Here is a 14,350-nt window from a genome sequence, read left to right on the forward strand (position 1 = left end):
CTAAGCCACCGGGGCGCCTGGCGGCTCAGTAGATTAATAGCGTGTCTGACTTCAGCTCAGGCCACGATCTCATGGTTCGTGAGTTCGAGCCCCACGTCGGGCTCTGCGCTTACAGCTTGGAGCCTGTCGGATCTTCTGTCCCCCTCTCCCTCTGCCCCTTCCCCACTTATTCTCCCCTCTTCCCCCGCTCCTGCTCAAAAATAAATAAATAAAACTTAAAAAAAAATTTCAAAGCTACCAAGACCAGCGTCTGTGTTACCCTCTTAATCTTTTCCCAATGGCTGCTGCAGCTCCAGCCATCACACCCACGTTCAGGTAAAAGGAAGGAGAGAGTGACAGAGAATTGAGGGATGGCTGTAGCAGGAAAGCAGGTCTGTCTTGGAAACGCCCCGCAGACTGCCTCTTCCACTTCCTTACTCCAGACTTTGTCTCATGTGCACCTGTCACTCGTGGGGCATCTGGGGGGGACACAATTTTGGCATCTCACGTGTAGAGTAAGGGTGGCAGTAAAAAAGAAAGTTGGAAATTACCCCCTAATTCCTGCCACAGTTTCTAAGAATTGAGACTCTGAAAAGAGGGATAGGAGAGAGCAGAGTTTAATGGTTGGGCTGCCTTGAAAAGAAAAAGAGAAAAAGAGAACATGTCCAGTAGAGAATCACACACATATGCTTTTGGGCGATGGATAGATATCCTGGGTCTTTAATTCAGGAGGTAGATGGGGAAACAAGGCTTAGCTTTTGGGGGGGGGGGTCTTTTTCACTTCTTCCCCCTTCTACTTTCCTTTAGATGCCAAGACAGCTTTGTTTTCTTAAAGTATGGAAACGTTAAACGTGACTTTTCTTATTCCAGTCACATCAGGGATTTGGAAATCCCTCCAAAATTTTTGTTATAGATTTCTGTTAATCTTAGTTGATCTTGCCCCTGGTGCGTGTGTGTGCGCAGTGTATAAGGGCTTTTAAAAATATTCTTTGTTACGGTTGACATCCAATAATTAGAAAGACGGCTAGGACTTGACATCATAAACCAGGAGTTTCTAAAATAGAGTAACATTTACTTAAAATTCTAGAATCTCAAATGCTTACTGATTTTCACTGAAGTTTAAAACAAAGGTGAACCTTGAACATCGCTGTTTAAAAATACACTTCTTTGATAAGCACGTAGAAAAGCATCACTTGAATTCTTTGTATTCAACAGGGGGAAAAAAATGAGAGAAAATGCTGTAATTTACAATAATAGTAATAACAGAGCTGCGGCCAAGTATTTTTGCTGCCCGTCCAAGGGTTCAGCTGCTGGCTTTTGAGGTGAAAACCCTGCAGATCCCTGAAGTCTGGTAGAAAAGTTTGAAAAACACTGCAGTCCAGCAGTCCAGTTAAGTGAATAAGTATGTGCACCTATGTCTGCGTCCTAATATTCGGTACCAAATGGCAACTTCGACGTCAACCCAAAGAACATTTCACCTTCCTCTACATCCCATCAGCGGCCACTGTCAAGAGGGAAGATATTCCCACAAATGGGATTTCTTACCATCACAGTGGGGCCGAACAGTTGTTTCCCCAACAAGTCAGCTTGCTGCCTCCGCCATCGGCTTGTTAAAACCAGATCCTTTTGACAGATCTTAGTGGCATTATTATTTCACTAAGCACAAATGTACCAATGTGTTGAAAATGCTATTTTGCTCATTTGTTACAGGAACTAAAAAACATACTGTCAAAATCTAGGCATAGGGGAAAAGAGCTTAATTAACTGGAGAGTCATCAAATGCTAGCATAGACTCAAAGTTGTCCTTCTGGCTTGTTTCGGGATGATAGGTTGTGCGTCTCAACAAATCGTAATGACTGCTGTCTTTGGGAGTCTGTCATGCGCCAGGCACTCTCCGTCCGTTACCTGGAGTTCTTGCAACCACCCTGCGGTGTGTGTGTTACCATTTCCACATTTCAACTGAGAAAACGGAGTCCCAGGGAGGCGCAGTTAATTGTCTAGACTTACAGAAGCATTAGGCAGCAGGTCACGATTTACCTACGTCTTCCCGACCATACCTTCGTCATGCTCATGTGATTGGCGGCCATGTTTATCATTATTGCTGAGAATTAAGTTTAAATTAGAAATAAAACTAATGGGGATAGCAATGTCTTCCTGCCGGACTAAGTCAGTTCACTGGGAACTGTGTATTTATTCACGCTGAGCGCAGGACGGCCGGCAAAGTTAGCAAAAAAAGGGGAAGTGAGAGATGTTCTCCGGCTCCCTTACCGCCAAGTGGGTTTCTCACAGCTTGACTGGGATAAGCGTAGGGAGGGAGCTCTCATACTGTCATATCTCGTCTACGTCAAGAGATTGCAGAGTCTGGAACGAAAAATGAGGGTCAGGCCTCGATTCCAGGTTGTGGGGCGCGTGAAGAGAGAGAGGCCTTTACCTTGGCCAAAATTTACAGCCTCCAGGTCACAATGCTGGAGAGGATTGAGTGTATACGGAGAACTTGCACAAAGTTTCATTTATGGTGAATTGACTTCAATGCATGTGATCTCTTGGTTAGTGTACCCTTGTCTGACCATTGATCAAACTGTATTCCCTAAGAGTTGATGTAGCAAAGTGTTTCAAGGGAATGACTGTTGAGCTTACAGACAAAATGCCGTTTGTTTGTAAAGCTGCCCAAAACTTAATTGATGTGCTTTGGGTGTAATGACAAAGCCTGGGCAGAAGCCAGGATTTACAAAGGAAAAGAAGACACTTCAGTTTAAATGGCAGAATTTTTCTTTGTAAATCAGGGGCCATCTTCTCTTAAGTGTGTTTAGAGACCCAGTTTCTAGACCTTTAGTTTATACTCAATTCAGGTAATCGATGGCTGGTGTGAACAAGAGAATATAATAAAAATTTGACGTGGGTGGTCCTGAACCAATCTTCTTTATCTTTCCTGCTTTGGTTCGGGTATGGATGGATCATAAGTAGGTGTCCAAATGATGCCAATATAAGTCACATTTCCAAACCTGGAGGTACAATTAACTGTGTTTTCTGTTAGGACACCCAGTTTTTGGCCCGGAACTTTTTTTTCTTTTGTGTTTGTTTTTTTTTTTTTTTACATTTATTTATTTTTGAGAGACAGAACACAAGTGGGGGAGGGGCAGAGAGAGAGGGAGACACAGAATCCGAAGCAGGCTCCAGGCTCTGAGCCGTCGGCCCGGAGCCCGACGCGGGGCTCAGACCCGTAAACCGCGGGATCGTGACCTGAGCCGAAGTCGGACGCTTCGCCGACTGAGCCACCTGGGGGGCCCCGCCTGGAACTTTTGAATTACTGTAGAGCACACAATACAACACAACAAAACAGAACAAACCAAACGCACTCCCATGAGCAGTATATCCTCCTGTGCGCCGTGGGGTTGACAACCTGATGATCCTTTCTGTGGCTTCATTAACCTGACAAAAGAATATCGGTTTCCTTTGTTGGAGGGTCGGTGTTTTATTCTTGAGTCACCCTCGGCATGCACTGGGTACAGTCGGGACAATGTTTGGACCAACCTCAGCAGGCTCTAGACATTTTCTGTCTCATCTTTGTTGCTTCAGCTCGCCGTGAATCTCCTCCCACAATCGCGGATTGATTTAGCGTCCGCACGACGGCGTGAATTTTGCGGCTACTTGGTCCCATTTCTATTTTCCATGGTCGTAAGGATCATAAAACAAGACCGGTCTTGTGTTGGATTTTTTGTTGAATGTCTAGGTAACTGGATGATTGCTGACCGGTCATGTAGTTTCCCCATAGGACTGGTTCGTGAAATTACTCCATCATTGTATAAGACAGAATCGGTCTTGTATGTTAAGAAGATTGCCCAGTTAGGGAACAGTTTTCATCCTCTGGTTTTGCTTTGCTACTCTCATTGATCAGTTCTCTTTCCGTATCAGGATGTGTACGTGTTGTCCCTATTATCAGTTGCCTGTGATGATAGATCTGTCGGAGGGGACCAAGGGAAGGTTACTTCTTTTTTTCTTTTTTAATGTGTATTTATTCTTGAAAGAGAGAGAGAGAGGTGAGTGGGAAAGGGGCAGAGAGAGAAGGAGACACAATCTGAAGCAGGCTCCAGGCTCCAAGCTGTCAGCACAGACCACCCACGCGGGGCTCGAACTCACAAAGCGGGAGATCATGACCTGAGCCAAAGTCAGACGCTTAGCCGACTGAGCCACCCAGGTGCCCCTTTTTTCTTTTTAATAAATGAAAGTGAGTCAGTCAGTCACTCAAGATTCAAGGTCCTTGTTTTTTAAGGACCACCAAGTACAGATCGATGTTGGACGTTCACATGTGCATAATTAGCCAAGAAAACTCTTGTTTTGATTTTTTACTTTAAGTATTAGCAGTAGAATTTAGGGGTCCAGCAAAAGGCACTAGAAAAAAATGTCTTTCTTGGGATACAGCCTACTTTTTTTTTTTTAGTTGTTTTTATTATTTATTTTTTGAGAGACAGAGTACAAGCAGGGGAGGGGCAGGGAGAGAGGGAGACACAGAATCCGAAGCAGAGGCTCCAGGCTTCGAGCTGTCAGCACAGAGCCCGAGGCGGGCCTCGAACTCACAAACCATGATTTCGTAAGTTGAGCCATAGTTGAACACTTAACTGACTGAGCCACCCAGGCGCCCCAGTCCTGCTGTTGAGAACTAAACCTACTGTTGAGGCCATCAAACACTTTGAACTGCTCAGAACAAAAACAGAATACAGATACCAGGTAGTGACGGTGTCACTAATTATCCTGTTTTGGTGCTAGAAACGAGAAGTGTTTGTGCTGGGGTTCGGGTGCAGCTCCCGGACTGGAAAAGCCAAACTATAAACCACATCAAAGTGTGAGCATGTCAAGCAAGGTGACAAGTTCATGACCATAAAGTTAAATAATATAATCACGTTCTGCTCTCCAGTACAGGCATATAATATTGTATTTTATTATAAAAATCATATATTTCCTAGTTTGATATCTTTCTATTCACCTTTGAGGGAGTATGCCAAAGTTAAGCCTTTGGAACCTAAGACCCAGATTAAGACTCGAGACTCTCCTGAATTCTGTGGTAATCAAAATTCAGCCAGAGAATCAAAATTCAACTGAGCTGAGAGAGAGAGTGCAGGTGCGAAAATAGCGTGACCACGAGGACACGGCATGCCACACGTTGCTTCCTGATCCCATTGTCGAAGAACTCCCGAGCGAACCAACATGCGTCCGTTCATTCTGCCTTCCGGGGGTCCACCTGGAGGTGCTTTTAAATAGTACATGACAGCATAGAAGCCACCGCCAGCCAGGGGCAGCTGGTTGGAATTGTCATCCTTCCACTAACTACCTGTGTGTGCTAGAGTGACTATGTGTAGCTCCGTGTCTCAGTTTTGTCGTCTGTGAAATGGGAATAAAAATGTTACTTATGTTCATAAGATGTTTAAAATTACACAGTAATAATGCATGTACAGGGGCACTTGGGTGGCTCAGTCGGTTGAGCCTCTGACTCTTGATTTCAGGGCAGGTTGTGATCTCACGCTGAGCGTGGAGCCTGCCTCAGATATTCTCTCTCTCCTTCTGTTCATCTCCCTCTGCCCTCTCCCTCTCCTCCCTCTCCCTCAAATCAATCAATCAATCAATCAATCACGCACAACATGTAGTACCTGGCCGTGGCCAAGCGCTCATTTAATGTTGGCTAGTAATTCGAGGTCCCTGAACGATGCAAAGCTTCCTACCAGGAAAAGATTACATATACTGAACTCTCCAGAAAGTCAAGTATATTTTATTGCCTTGAAAGCTCACAGGTAGCTAGCCACATGTTGCAGGGATTTGGAAATGTTGCCCTTTTACCGCATACTGTCGTTTAAAGGTGACTGCCAGTTGTTCCAGGAAGAAACCCAAGGGGTGTGTGTGGCCTAAATCCTTGTGGCTTTTTATGGGGTCCGTGGTCCCCAGGCTCAGAATGGAGAGAAACTGTTCTTTTCCTCCAGGTCAGTTATACTTGTGGCCTCTTGATTATCGTTTGCCCCAAAGTTCTTAGTGCTCCATCTTCTATTCTTGGAGGTGAGAGGGGTCTTGACGTTCAGAAGCCAGTGGAATGTGGGGCCAGGGTCATGGGCGGAAGGGGTAAGTTTCAGGGGGCCCTACTTTCAGCGCCGTGGACTGTGACGTTCCCAGCTCAGGGCCTGCAGCCTTCCCGTCTCTTTCGATCTGTGTGTGGCGTCCCAGAAGCTTCATAGTCCGATACCTTCACGTCTGCAACGTCCCCGAGAGCATAAATACAAATAAGTCCCAAAATGTGAATCAGATGTCCCTGTAAATCCAAGTCTTCTCCGGATACCAGCAAATTAACCTATGGCTATTTCCTGAGCTAATTAGTTCCCCTCCCACGGGTAGCAGTGCCACTGATGGAAAATCCATCGGTTTCCCGTATTAACTTCCTCACTTTGGTGAAATACGGGACATTTTGAAATTAAATGATTTCTGAAGTTGCGTATTATCAAATGCCAGAGTAAAATTATCTGAACGCCTCCTTCTTTCCATGCGTAGTTTGGAATTTCCTGAAGCTAATTCCTTCCTTCTAATTACAAGTACTCCAACAAGAACTAGTTTTTACAACTCAGCGTGAGAGCGAGTAACTCTGATTTCTTCAGGCTGAACTGAATGCAGGAGGCTTCCTGAATCTGCCTGAATACAAGTGCTTAAGTCACAAGATAAATGTTCCCCGTGCTGCCTTTATCATCCCCATCATCATCATCATCATCATCATTATTATATTTTTAGTGCTAAGGGCCACTAGGGAAATGGCCTCCCAATGGTCAGAACCTTGTGTTTGATGTTTCCAAAAGAATCTTGCCCTGGTGATAAGTAACATAGGAAACTGGTTTCATTTCTTTTTCTTTTCCTTTCCTTTACTTTCCTTTCCTTTCCTTTCCTTTCCTTTCCTTTCTTTTCTTTTCTTGTCTTTTCTTGTCTTTTCTTGTCTTTTCTCGTCTTTTCTCGTCTTTTCTGGTCTTTTCTCATCTTTTCTCGTCTTTTCTTTTCTCCCCCCATAAAGAGTAATATTTAAAGTGTGGAAGTTTTAGCTGTGTGTTAAATGTTATTTTAAAATCCCTAGGTTGATTTAGACATACTTATCAAATCCGAGTACACCTGCATATATCTTGCTGTTTGCTCATGGAGAAAAGCGAAGCAAGCATGTCCATTTGAGAGGATTATGCTGTACCACAAAGAAGCGTCTGGAAAGGTTTGCCAGACTGAGCTTTTGTTGTTGTTGCGTTTGCCCCTCACTCAAATCACGACACTGGGAAAGGTGAAAGGAGATTAACATTGTATCAGGCAGATCAGGAAAAACATCTTATGTTGACCTTCCCGTTCAGAAGTAGAGTTATCTCTTGACTCTTTTCCTAGTTTTCTTGACCATGACACAATGAGTTTACTGAATTCTTCCTCACTCAAATCACGACACTGGGAAAGTTGAAAGGAGATTAACATTGTATCAGGCAGATCAGGAAAAACATCTTATGTCGACCTTCGAGTTCAGAAGTAGAATTATCCCTTGACTCTTTTCCTAGTTTTCTTGACCATGGCACAATGAGTTTACTGAATTCTTATGGCGGATTCGGTATCAGTCAGCAAAGGGCCAGATCGTGCTATTTGTTTTAGAAGTGAAACTTCCCTGCCTCCTGGACCCCCCTCAAACCAACTCCCTCCCTTCCTCCAGAGTTTCATGCATTATCAGGTTCTAAAATTGGTCCATAGCAAGTGTTGGGTAAAACAAAAGAGAACTAAGTCGTTTTTCAGTGTTATTATATTTTTCAAATTCATGAGGTTAAGTTTTCGTTTCATTAGTAATTAGTTATTTTGTTAACGCAACCTTGCAAAATCGTCTACATCCAATCCTGCCCCCTCTGAAAACTTTGGAAATGGCAGTACTATGTGTTTTAGGTTTCATCTGAAGGCATAGCAAAAAGGTGTCAGAACTCTATGGCACCTTTTTCTCCCCATCTCCTTCATGTTCAAGCCACCAAATGAGAGCCGTGGCTCAACACGTAGCAGAATGTATTGTCTGCCACCTCCTGATGGCTTATTTTGCACCAAAATAAGTACTTGGCATCACTTTGATTCCGTCAGTATAAGGAAGTGGAATAGATCTTAGCATCCACATGCTAAATGTGGACACTGAAACCTCAAGAAGTTAATTTCACAGAAGTGGAAAATGAAAGAGCCAGGATCTGATCCCTGGGCCCCCTTTGTTAGGAGGCCACTCTCAAAAACGTGTATGTGGCAAGGGTGATGGGAACACGTAGTAGGAAGTGAAGCCGCGTGCAGCTCCATCGTTGAATTAGCTGGAATTAAGACACCAGTTTTTCCTCTGCCTGGGAGAGGCCAGCGTCCGTGGGCTGCATACGAGGGGCCAAAGGGACTGCAACTTGCTCCTGTCACACCTCAGATCGTTGTCCCCCTCCCCTCCATGTTCTGGCCCATCCTTGGCAAGTATCCTTCTAAAATGAAGGTGGCAGGTGAAAAATAAGTACCCAAGCTGCCTGATAACGGCCACGTTTCCCAATTAAGTAAAAGCTTGTCACACCTGACAGTCAAGATGGAAATAATAAGCATCTTGATCAGAATTTCATGCGTGCATGGAGTCAGACGCTTTCCAGTAGATAGATGCTCTTTGCGCACATGTACTGGGATTGGTTTTCTGTAGGTTTATGAGTAGCGTCGAGGTTCTCCAATGAAAGGAACTTCTCTACTCAGTGACTCTGTGCCTTCAGTGCTAACAGTCGCAAGAAATAGGTATCCAGCGATTTAATATAATAATCACTTATGGCAAGTTAAGAATACTCCCATACCTATGTCTTGGGGCCCAGCTTTGGGCTCCACGCTAAATTCTCTTTCTTTGAAAACACGGACGACAGGGACTCGGTTCATTTGAGGCTTTCTCCTTATCCTGTACGTACACGCAAAATGCTAACCCTTGCTAGTTCTTTGTTAAATTACGCAAGCGATTGTCTGGCTGTATAGCTGGACAAGGAATGTTCCAGGAGACTTCAGTTTTGGCTTTAGCTTACGGTAATTTTCAGGTTCCGACGCAAGCTTTTACATCAAGGATGGCCGGGCCCGAACCGGGAGCCATTTTGTTGAGGAAAACTGGAAATCCTCACCCTTTTAAACACCGAGTTACAACTGACCAATACCACAGTATTTCCTAAATTTAAGGTTACGTTCTCTGCCTCCCTCAGACTAACGTCACCTCTCCACGTTGAGACCCAGAGCCGCATTTGTTCACCCCGACCCCGAATCAACTGACCCTTTGTTTTTAGTACTTCGCCATTCTGCTTTTGCTTTTTTAATTTGCTTGTGACTCTCTGCTTCCCCCATCTTTTTTTTTTTTTTGGTACAATGATTCTTACCTTGTCTTTCCCCAGTCCGTTTCTGACCTGGAGAGACGTGCAGCATGTTATTGTCAGGACTTCCCGTGCAGGACATTTGAACGCTAATGACTGGAAAACCAATGCTGCGGGTTTTAAGGGTGAGAACTTCTTTCATATTCTGTCACAGGCAAAATATTTTTATTTCCGCCCCTCCCTCCCCCCATTTTAAATGGAGAGCAGGAAATAGAATCCCTGAAAAGAAACTTGAAATTGTGTGCCGACACACAAGGAGCTTGCCCTTTTAGTAAAGAAAAGGCAGGTTCTTTTTTTTTTTTTTTTTTCAATTCAAACAACACATAGAAGGCAGATTTCCTTGGCTTCCCACATCATAGGTCAATCTCTTAAAAGACAACCATCCAAGTATAGTCGACCTATGGGGCTTTTAATTCGTTTATTATCACTGTCATTGGTTATCTGAGTGGTATTTGTACCAATGTATTTAAAAATTCCTCATCTTCTGTAGGGATTGCTTCCACTTAAAGACTCACTGGTTTATTTTCACTATTAGTTGGTAGGCCATGCTTTCTCTACATTTTGTTTTTGTTTCTTTTTAAGCTTCCACAACAGCTAACTCTAAGACATCACTTTATATAAATGAAAAGTTCTTAGGAAGCTTTATAACACACAGTCTGTATACATTTATGTACAGTATGTAATAAGTGCTATTTTTCTCATGGCTGAGGACTATAGTTCCCTCAAACTCTCTTAGTAATGGTAGCCATTTTGCTCGTCGTCATCCATAACGTATGTTATAATAAAAAGAAAATCATTACATAAAGCAGAAGCTTTAGGACTAAAGCTTCATTCACATGACCTCAATTTTAACCCATTAAGTTACAACAAAGACTACTCTTGGTTATATCTGCAGACTTAAATTTACTCCCAAATAGTCTTGGTATCATTATATATCCCTATGGGTGAAAAAGAGTATCCCATACCATAGGGAATATCTAGTTCAAAATTGAGATTCTGGTCCTCGGCTCATCGGTAACATGTTGAATAATCCTGGGCGAGTCGTTTACTTTTTTGGGCCCTAACTTCGCCAACTTAAACATTTTAGAAGCTGAATAATATTATCTACCTATGATTTCTTAAATATGGTTTTAATATGTCTTTAGTGAAATTATACCCAATGTATGCATATATCCATGCTGGAAATGTAAAATGTAATTTAAAAAAAACTACTTGCAAATGGCTTATTATAGTCTCATGCTTAGCCCAAACCTGTAAATGTATCAGATAACCTGTGCCATATACAATATGTCTTTGGTTAACATCTTCACCGAAGACTTCACTCCATTTTTAGAAAAAGAAAAATATCCCTCTGCTTTTCAGTATTATCAAGGACCTCTCCATACTCATAACCTATATGGTGCAGCCGTGTTCAATGAACTTGTAATCTAAAGAGCTGTAAATACGTGCTGGGATCACATTGTCTGAAGCCCAAATCAAGACACTCGATCCCCAAACAGCCATTGTGATGTGCAGCATTAAAAATATTTGAAACGTCAGCTGTCTGTCATAGAAAATCCAGGATGTACTTTGCCATAGGGGTACGTTTCATTTTGATTAGCCTCCACACCCTGCCAGCACTTCCTATATAAATCCACGAGGCTGGGAGGTGGGCTTGGGGAGGGGGAAGAAGGGTCCAAAATACAACCTTGGCGGGGTCAGTGCTGCGATGAACTTTTTGGTAGAGGGTTCACAGACCAAGTGCATTGACCTCCATGAAGCTGAGGAATCAACTTTAACCCAAATAAAAGCCTTAGTTTTACTTATCCCTTTTTGGCAAGTTAAAAAGAGCGAATGGTTCTAATAAAAAATGCAACTCTTTTGAAAACCTCTGTTGGTTTTGGAGAGGGGGAAACAGAGGATTTCGAATAACTCCCCAGATCCAAACCTGAGTCCGAAGGGGGCCGTACGGTGCTCTGGCAAGGAGGAAAGAGCATTTTACTATTGCACGTGGCAATATTTAGTATCATATTCCACTCTTCTCTTAGACTGCTGCCAAGAGTAACAATTAAAGTTCGCCTTTTCGTAGATGAATTGCCCTGAACGGTCCGGACTCCCGGTGGAATTGTTTTGTAATTTTGTTGATGGCAAGCCCCATATTTCATCTAAACATGATCGTAATAAGAATAATTTTTTAAAGACTGATATTCTTCCCGACTCTAAGCATTACCATCCCCTCCCTAGTGTCCCACAAATAAAAGTGATTAAGGCAGAGGCTAGCAGGAGAGGAAACGTGCTTTGGGGAGGGAGAGGATGGAGGTCACCGGGCCTGGACAAAGATGGGTGACTTTTTATGAAATGAGAACTGAGCAAACAAAGAAACAGCTAATGCTTGGAAGAACTTCATGCAAAGGGAGCTCAGCGAGAGCTCGTATTTTAAATTAGGTCAGCCAGCGTTTGCAGGCCTAGCTTCGCGGGAACGCAGGGCCGCACGCTTCTCCTTAGACAGGAGAAGGCGGAAGTCACCTGCAAACGGGAGCATGTGGCCGCGGCTGCTCTCTCTCTCTCTCTCTCCTGTGCAACTTAGTCCTAATGCTGAGCGAGGGGTGTGCCTGAAACAAATCCGAAAACATCTGTGCTCCCCTGGGCTGGCCTTTGTGCCCTGAGGTTGAGCGACGTAACCTGTTGGAAGCAATTTAATGTGTTGGGAAAAAAAACCACGAGAAAGAAAGACACCTGAGGCTAACTTGACATATTGCCTAGTAGGTGCTCGTCTGCCCTGATGATGTCAATATCAACCTCAGCGTTTCCTTCTCCTCGGGGCAAGCACAAGCAGCTGAGAGTAGCAACCAGTGAGGTATTGGGGTCTTGTCATCCGTGGACTTGATAGTCATCACTGATCGCTTCAGAGAGGCCAACACCCTCCAAACAAGCTGTTACCAGACACTGCCAAGTCCTTACATTTCTTCAGACATACCCGTATGTAGTATGTCGCAGGCCGAGAGTAGAACCAGGTGATCTCGGAGCTAGGCGGCTGTGGGCCTCGCCGCGAGGCAGGCCCAATCCATTCTGATCCACATGTGTTAGGGACCTGGCAGATGCAAGACATTCCCTCCAGCAGCACTGCTGGCTTCCTGTTGCCTGGCACGGCGAGGCTGTCGTTCAGGCAAGGAGGTCGGCCTGGAGAAGCCGAGAACGTGGCTCTCTGCTGACTCGTGTGTGTTCCTCTGAGAGTGGGATTACCCTGGGGTTGCATGCGGATGAGCTGGGTGCACAGAAATTTCCTTTCTTCTTTTTCTGTGTTCTCATTAGAACAGCACGCTATAAACAATCGGGTAGTAAGAGTAAACTCACAGCGAAGGGAGCCCCAAAGCCAGAAGCTGTTCATCGATATTTTTAGGCTAATGGTAGTATAATTTTTAACAATTTTAATCGAACTAAGACTACCCTGTCCTATTCCTTCTTAAGTAATAATAACGATCGTTTATAGTGTAGTTAAGAGTCTTTTGCAGAAGATCCGTTCTTCGAAATAAACGTAGACCAATGAGTACCTACCTATGGAAACTGACTAACCGTTATTTGGATTGTTCATTGTGTGAATAATTTTGGCTAAATGTCATACACCTTTTGACTCTAAACTTCCTCCAGAGATAGTTTCTTTAAAAACAAGTGGAAGAAATACCATGCACTTACCAAAACCTCTCCTGGAGGTGGTTCATGAGAATAGGAAAAGTATTTGTAGGAGACCAGATGAACAGATGTGATATTTGCCACTAGAGAACTGAACTCCAAATTCCTGTGTTTCGCTACCGCTCAGCATTTGTAATGCTAGGAGATGACTTTGGCATTAAATCATTTATTTGGGGTTTTTTCCAGTGTTATTTCCTTCTCCTTTGATGCCTTCCTTATGAAAAGTCTTCTCTATTTTTTTTTTTTCTTTTCTGTGCTTTTTCATACCCCCTTCATTGAAGCGCCTTAAAATGCACAAATCAGCTATCGAAGCAAGGGCTTTTTGCCATTTGGGTGGTTTTCTTCACAGAGCTTAATTTATGCAAATCTCTTTGTTTATTTATTTACAAAAACTTCCCGAGCACCTTCCCCCGTGCCAGCCCGACATGTGTTGATGTGCACCCAGAAAGGGGAAGTGAGAGGAAATGTCGGGGGCCCCCTGGCATTGCCTAATCTGATCTGGCCACGGTACGATTTACATACACACGTAGACATTTACACTACACTTGTCTTCCCTTCTGTCAAGCCCACATGATCTGCCAGGTCATGTTTATAAAAAAGTGTCCCTGCAAACTTCCCCGGTCATCTCAAATGCAGCCTAACCTGAGCGGGAAAAGGCATCTGATGTAGAGACGATGTCTGCTGGTATGCCACGGATAGTTCGAACAGTTCTGTTTGCGCCTAGATGGTATGCGGACCAAACCAGCCATGCAGAGAACTTTAATTGTGCATTCTTCTGGAATCCGTGGCTCTTACCGTTTTAGGAAGCTTAGCTCTTTGTGACGATCCCCTCCGTTCTACTGCTTTAACCTGAGGAACTCGCAAATCCACGGTCACTTGGGCTGTGTCCGCTGATCCCCACCCCCGACCCCAACGAGTTCTTACCTCTCTGGTTCACGGTTGCAGTTACAAGTGTAATTGAATGCATGCCACCTCAATGCTTCAGGTTTGTTTTTTTTTTTTCTTCGAAGTGTCTGTATTTGGATTATATGACTGTATACAGTTAAACGCTCTTAAATCTAGGAACAGGAATAGACGTCAGATAATAAATTAGGACCTTCTGTCATCTTTACTAGGCGAACGAATGAAAAAAAATGTCATTGAAAATCAAAAATGACAACTAAGTGAGCGAGGTTACCACGCCTTCCATTTCACTGCCCTCCCAGACTATGTAAGTCTCTCTTTTTTTACCAGCATGTTGCTGAAACCTTCCCATCCCCACTGACTCTTTCTTTGACCACAACTAAACTACTAGATTTTTTTTTTTTTAATTT

At 43.7% G+C, this 14,350-nt stretch overlaps 1 protein-coding gene across 4 annotated transcripts in view; it reads left to right on the forward strand.

Moving 5' to 3' along the window:
* The window catches only part of PCSK5 (proprotein convertase subtilisin/kexin type 5), a 450,831-nt gene that overhangs the window by 225,818 nt on the left and 210,663 nt on the right, over nucleotides 1-14,350 (forward strand). For all 4 annotated transcript variants that reach the window (XM_078436932.2, XM_078436933.2, XM_078436934.2 and 1 more), the window contains exon 10: nucleotides 9,390-9,493. In XM_078436932.2, the coding sequence (XP_078293058.2) occupies nucleotides 9,390-9,493 (104 nt within the window). The remainder of the gene's footprint in view (nucleotides 1-9,389; nucleotides 9,494-14,350) is intronic.

The sequence above is a fragment of the Panthera onca genome, chromosome D4 (genome assembly GCF_046562875.1).
Source record: "Panthera onca isolate mPanOnc1 chromosome D4, mPanOnc1 haplotype 2, whole genome shotgun sequence".
In the NCBI taxonomy this organism is placed as follows: Eukaryota; Metazoa; Chordata; class Mammalia; order Carnivora; family Felidae; genus Panthera; species Panthera onca.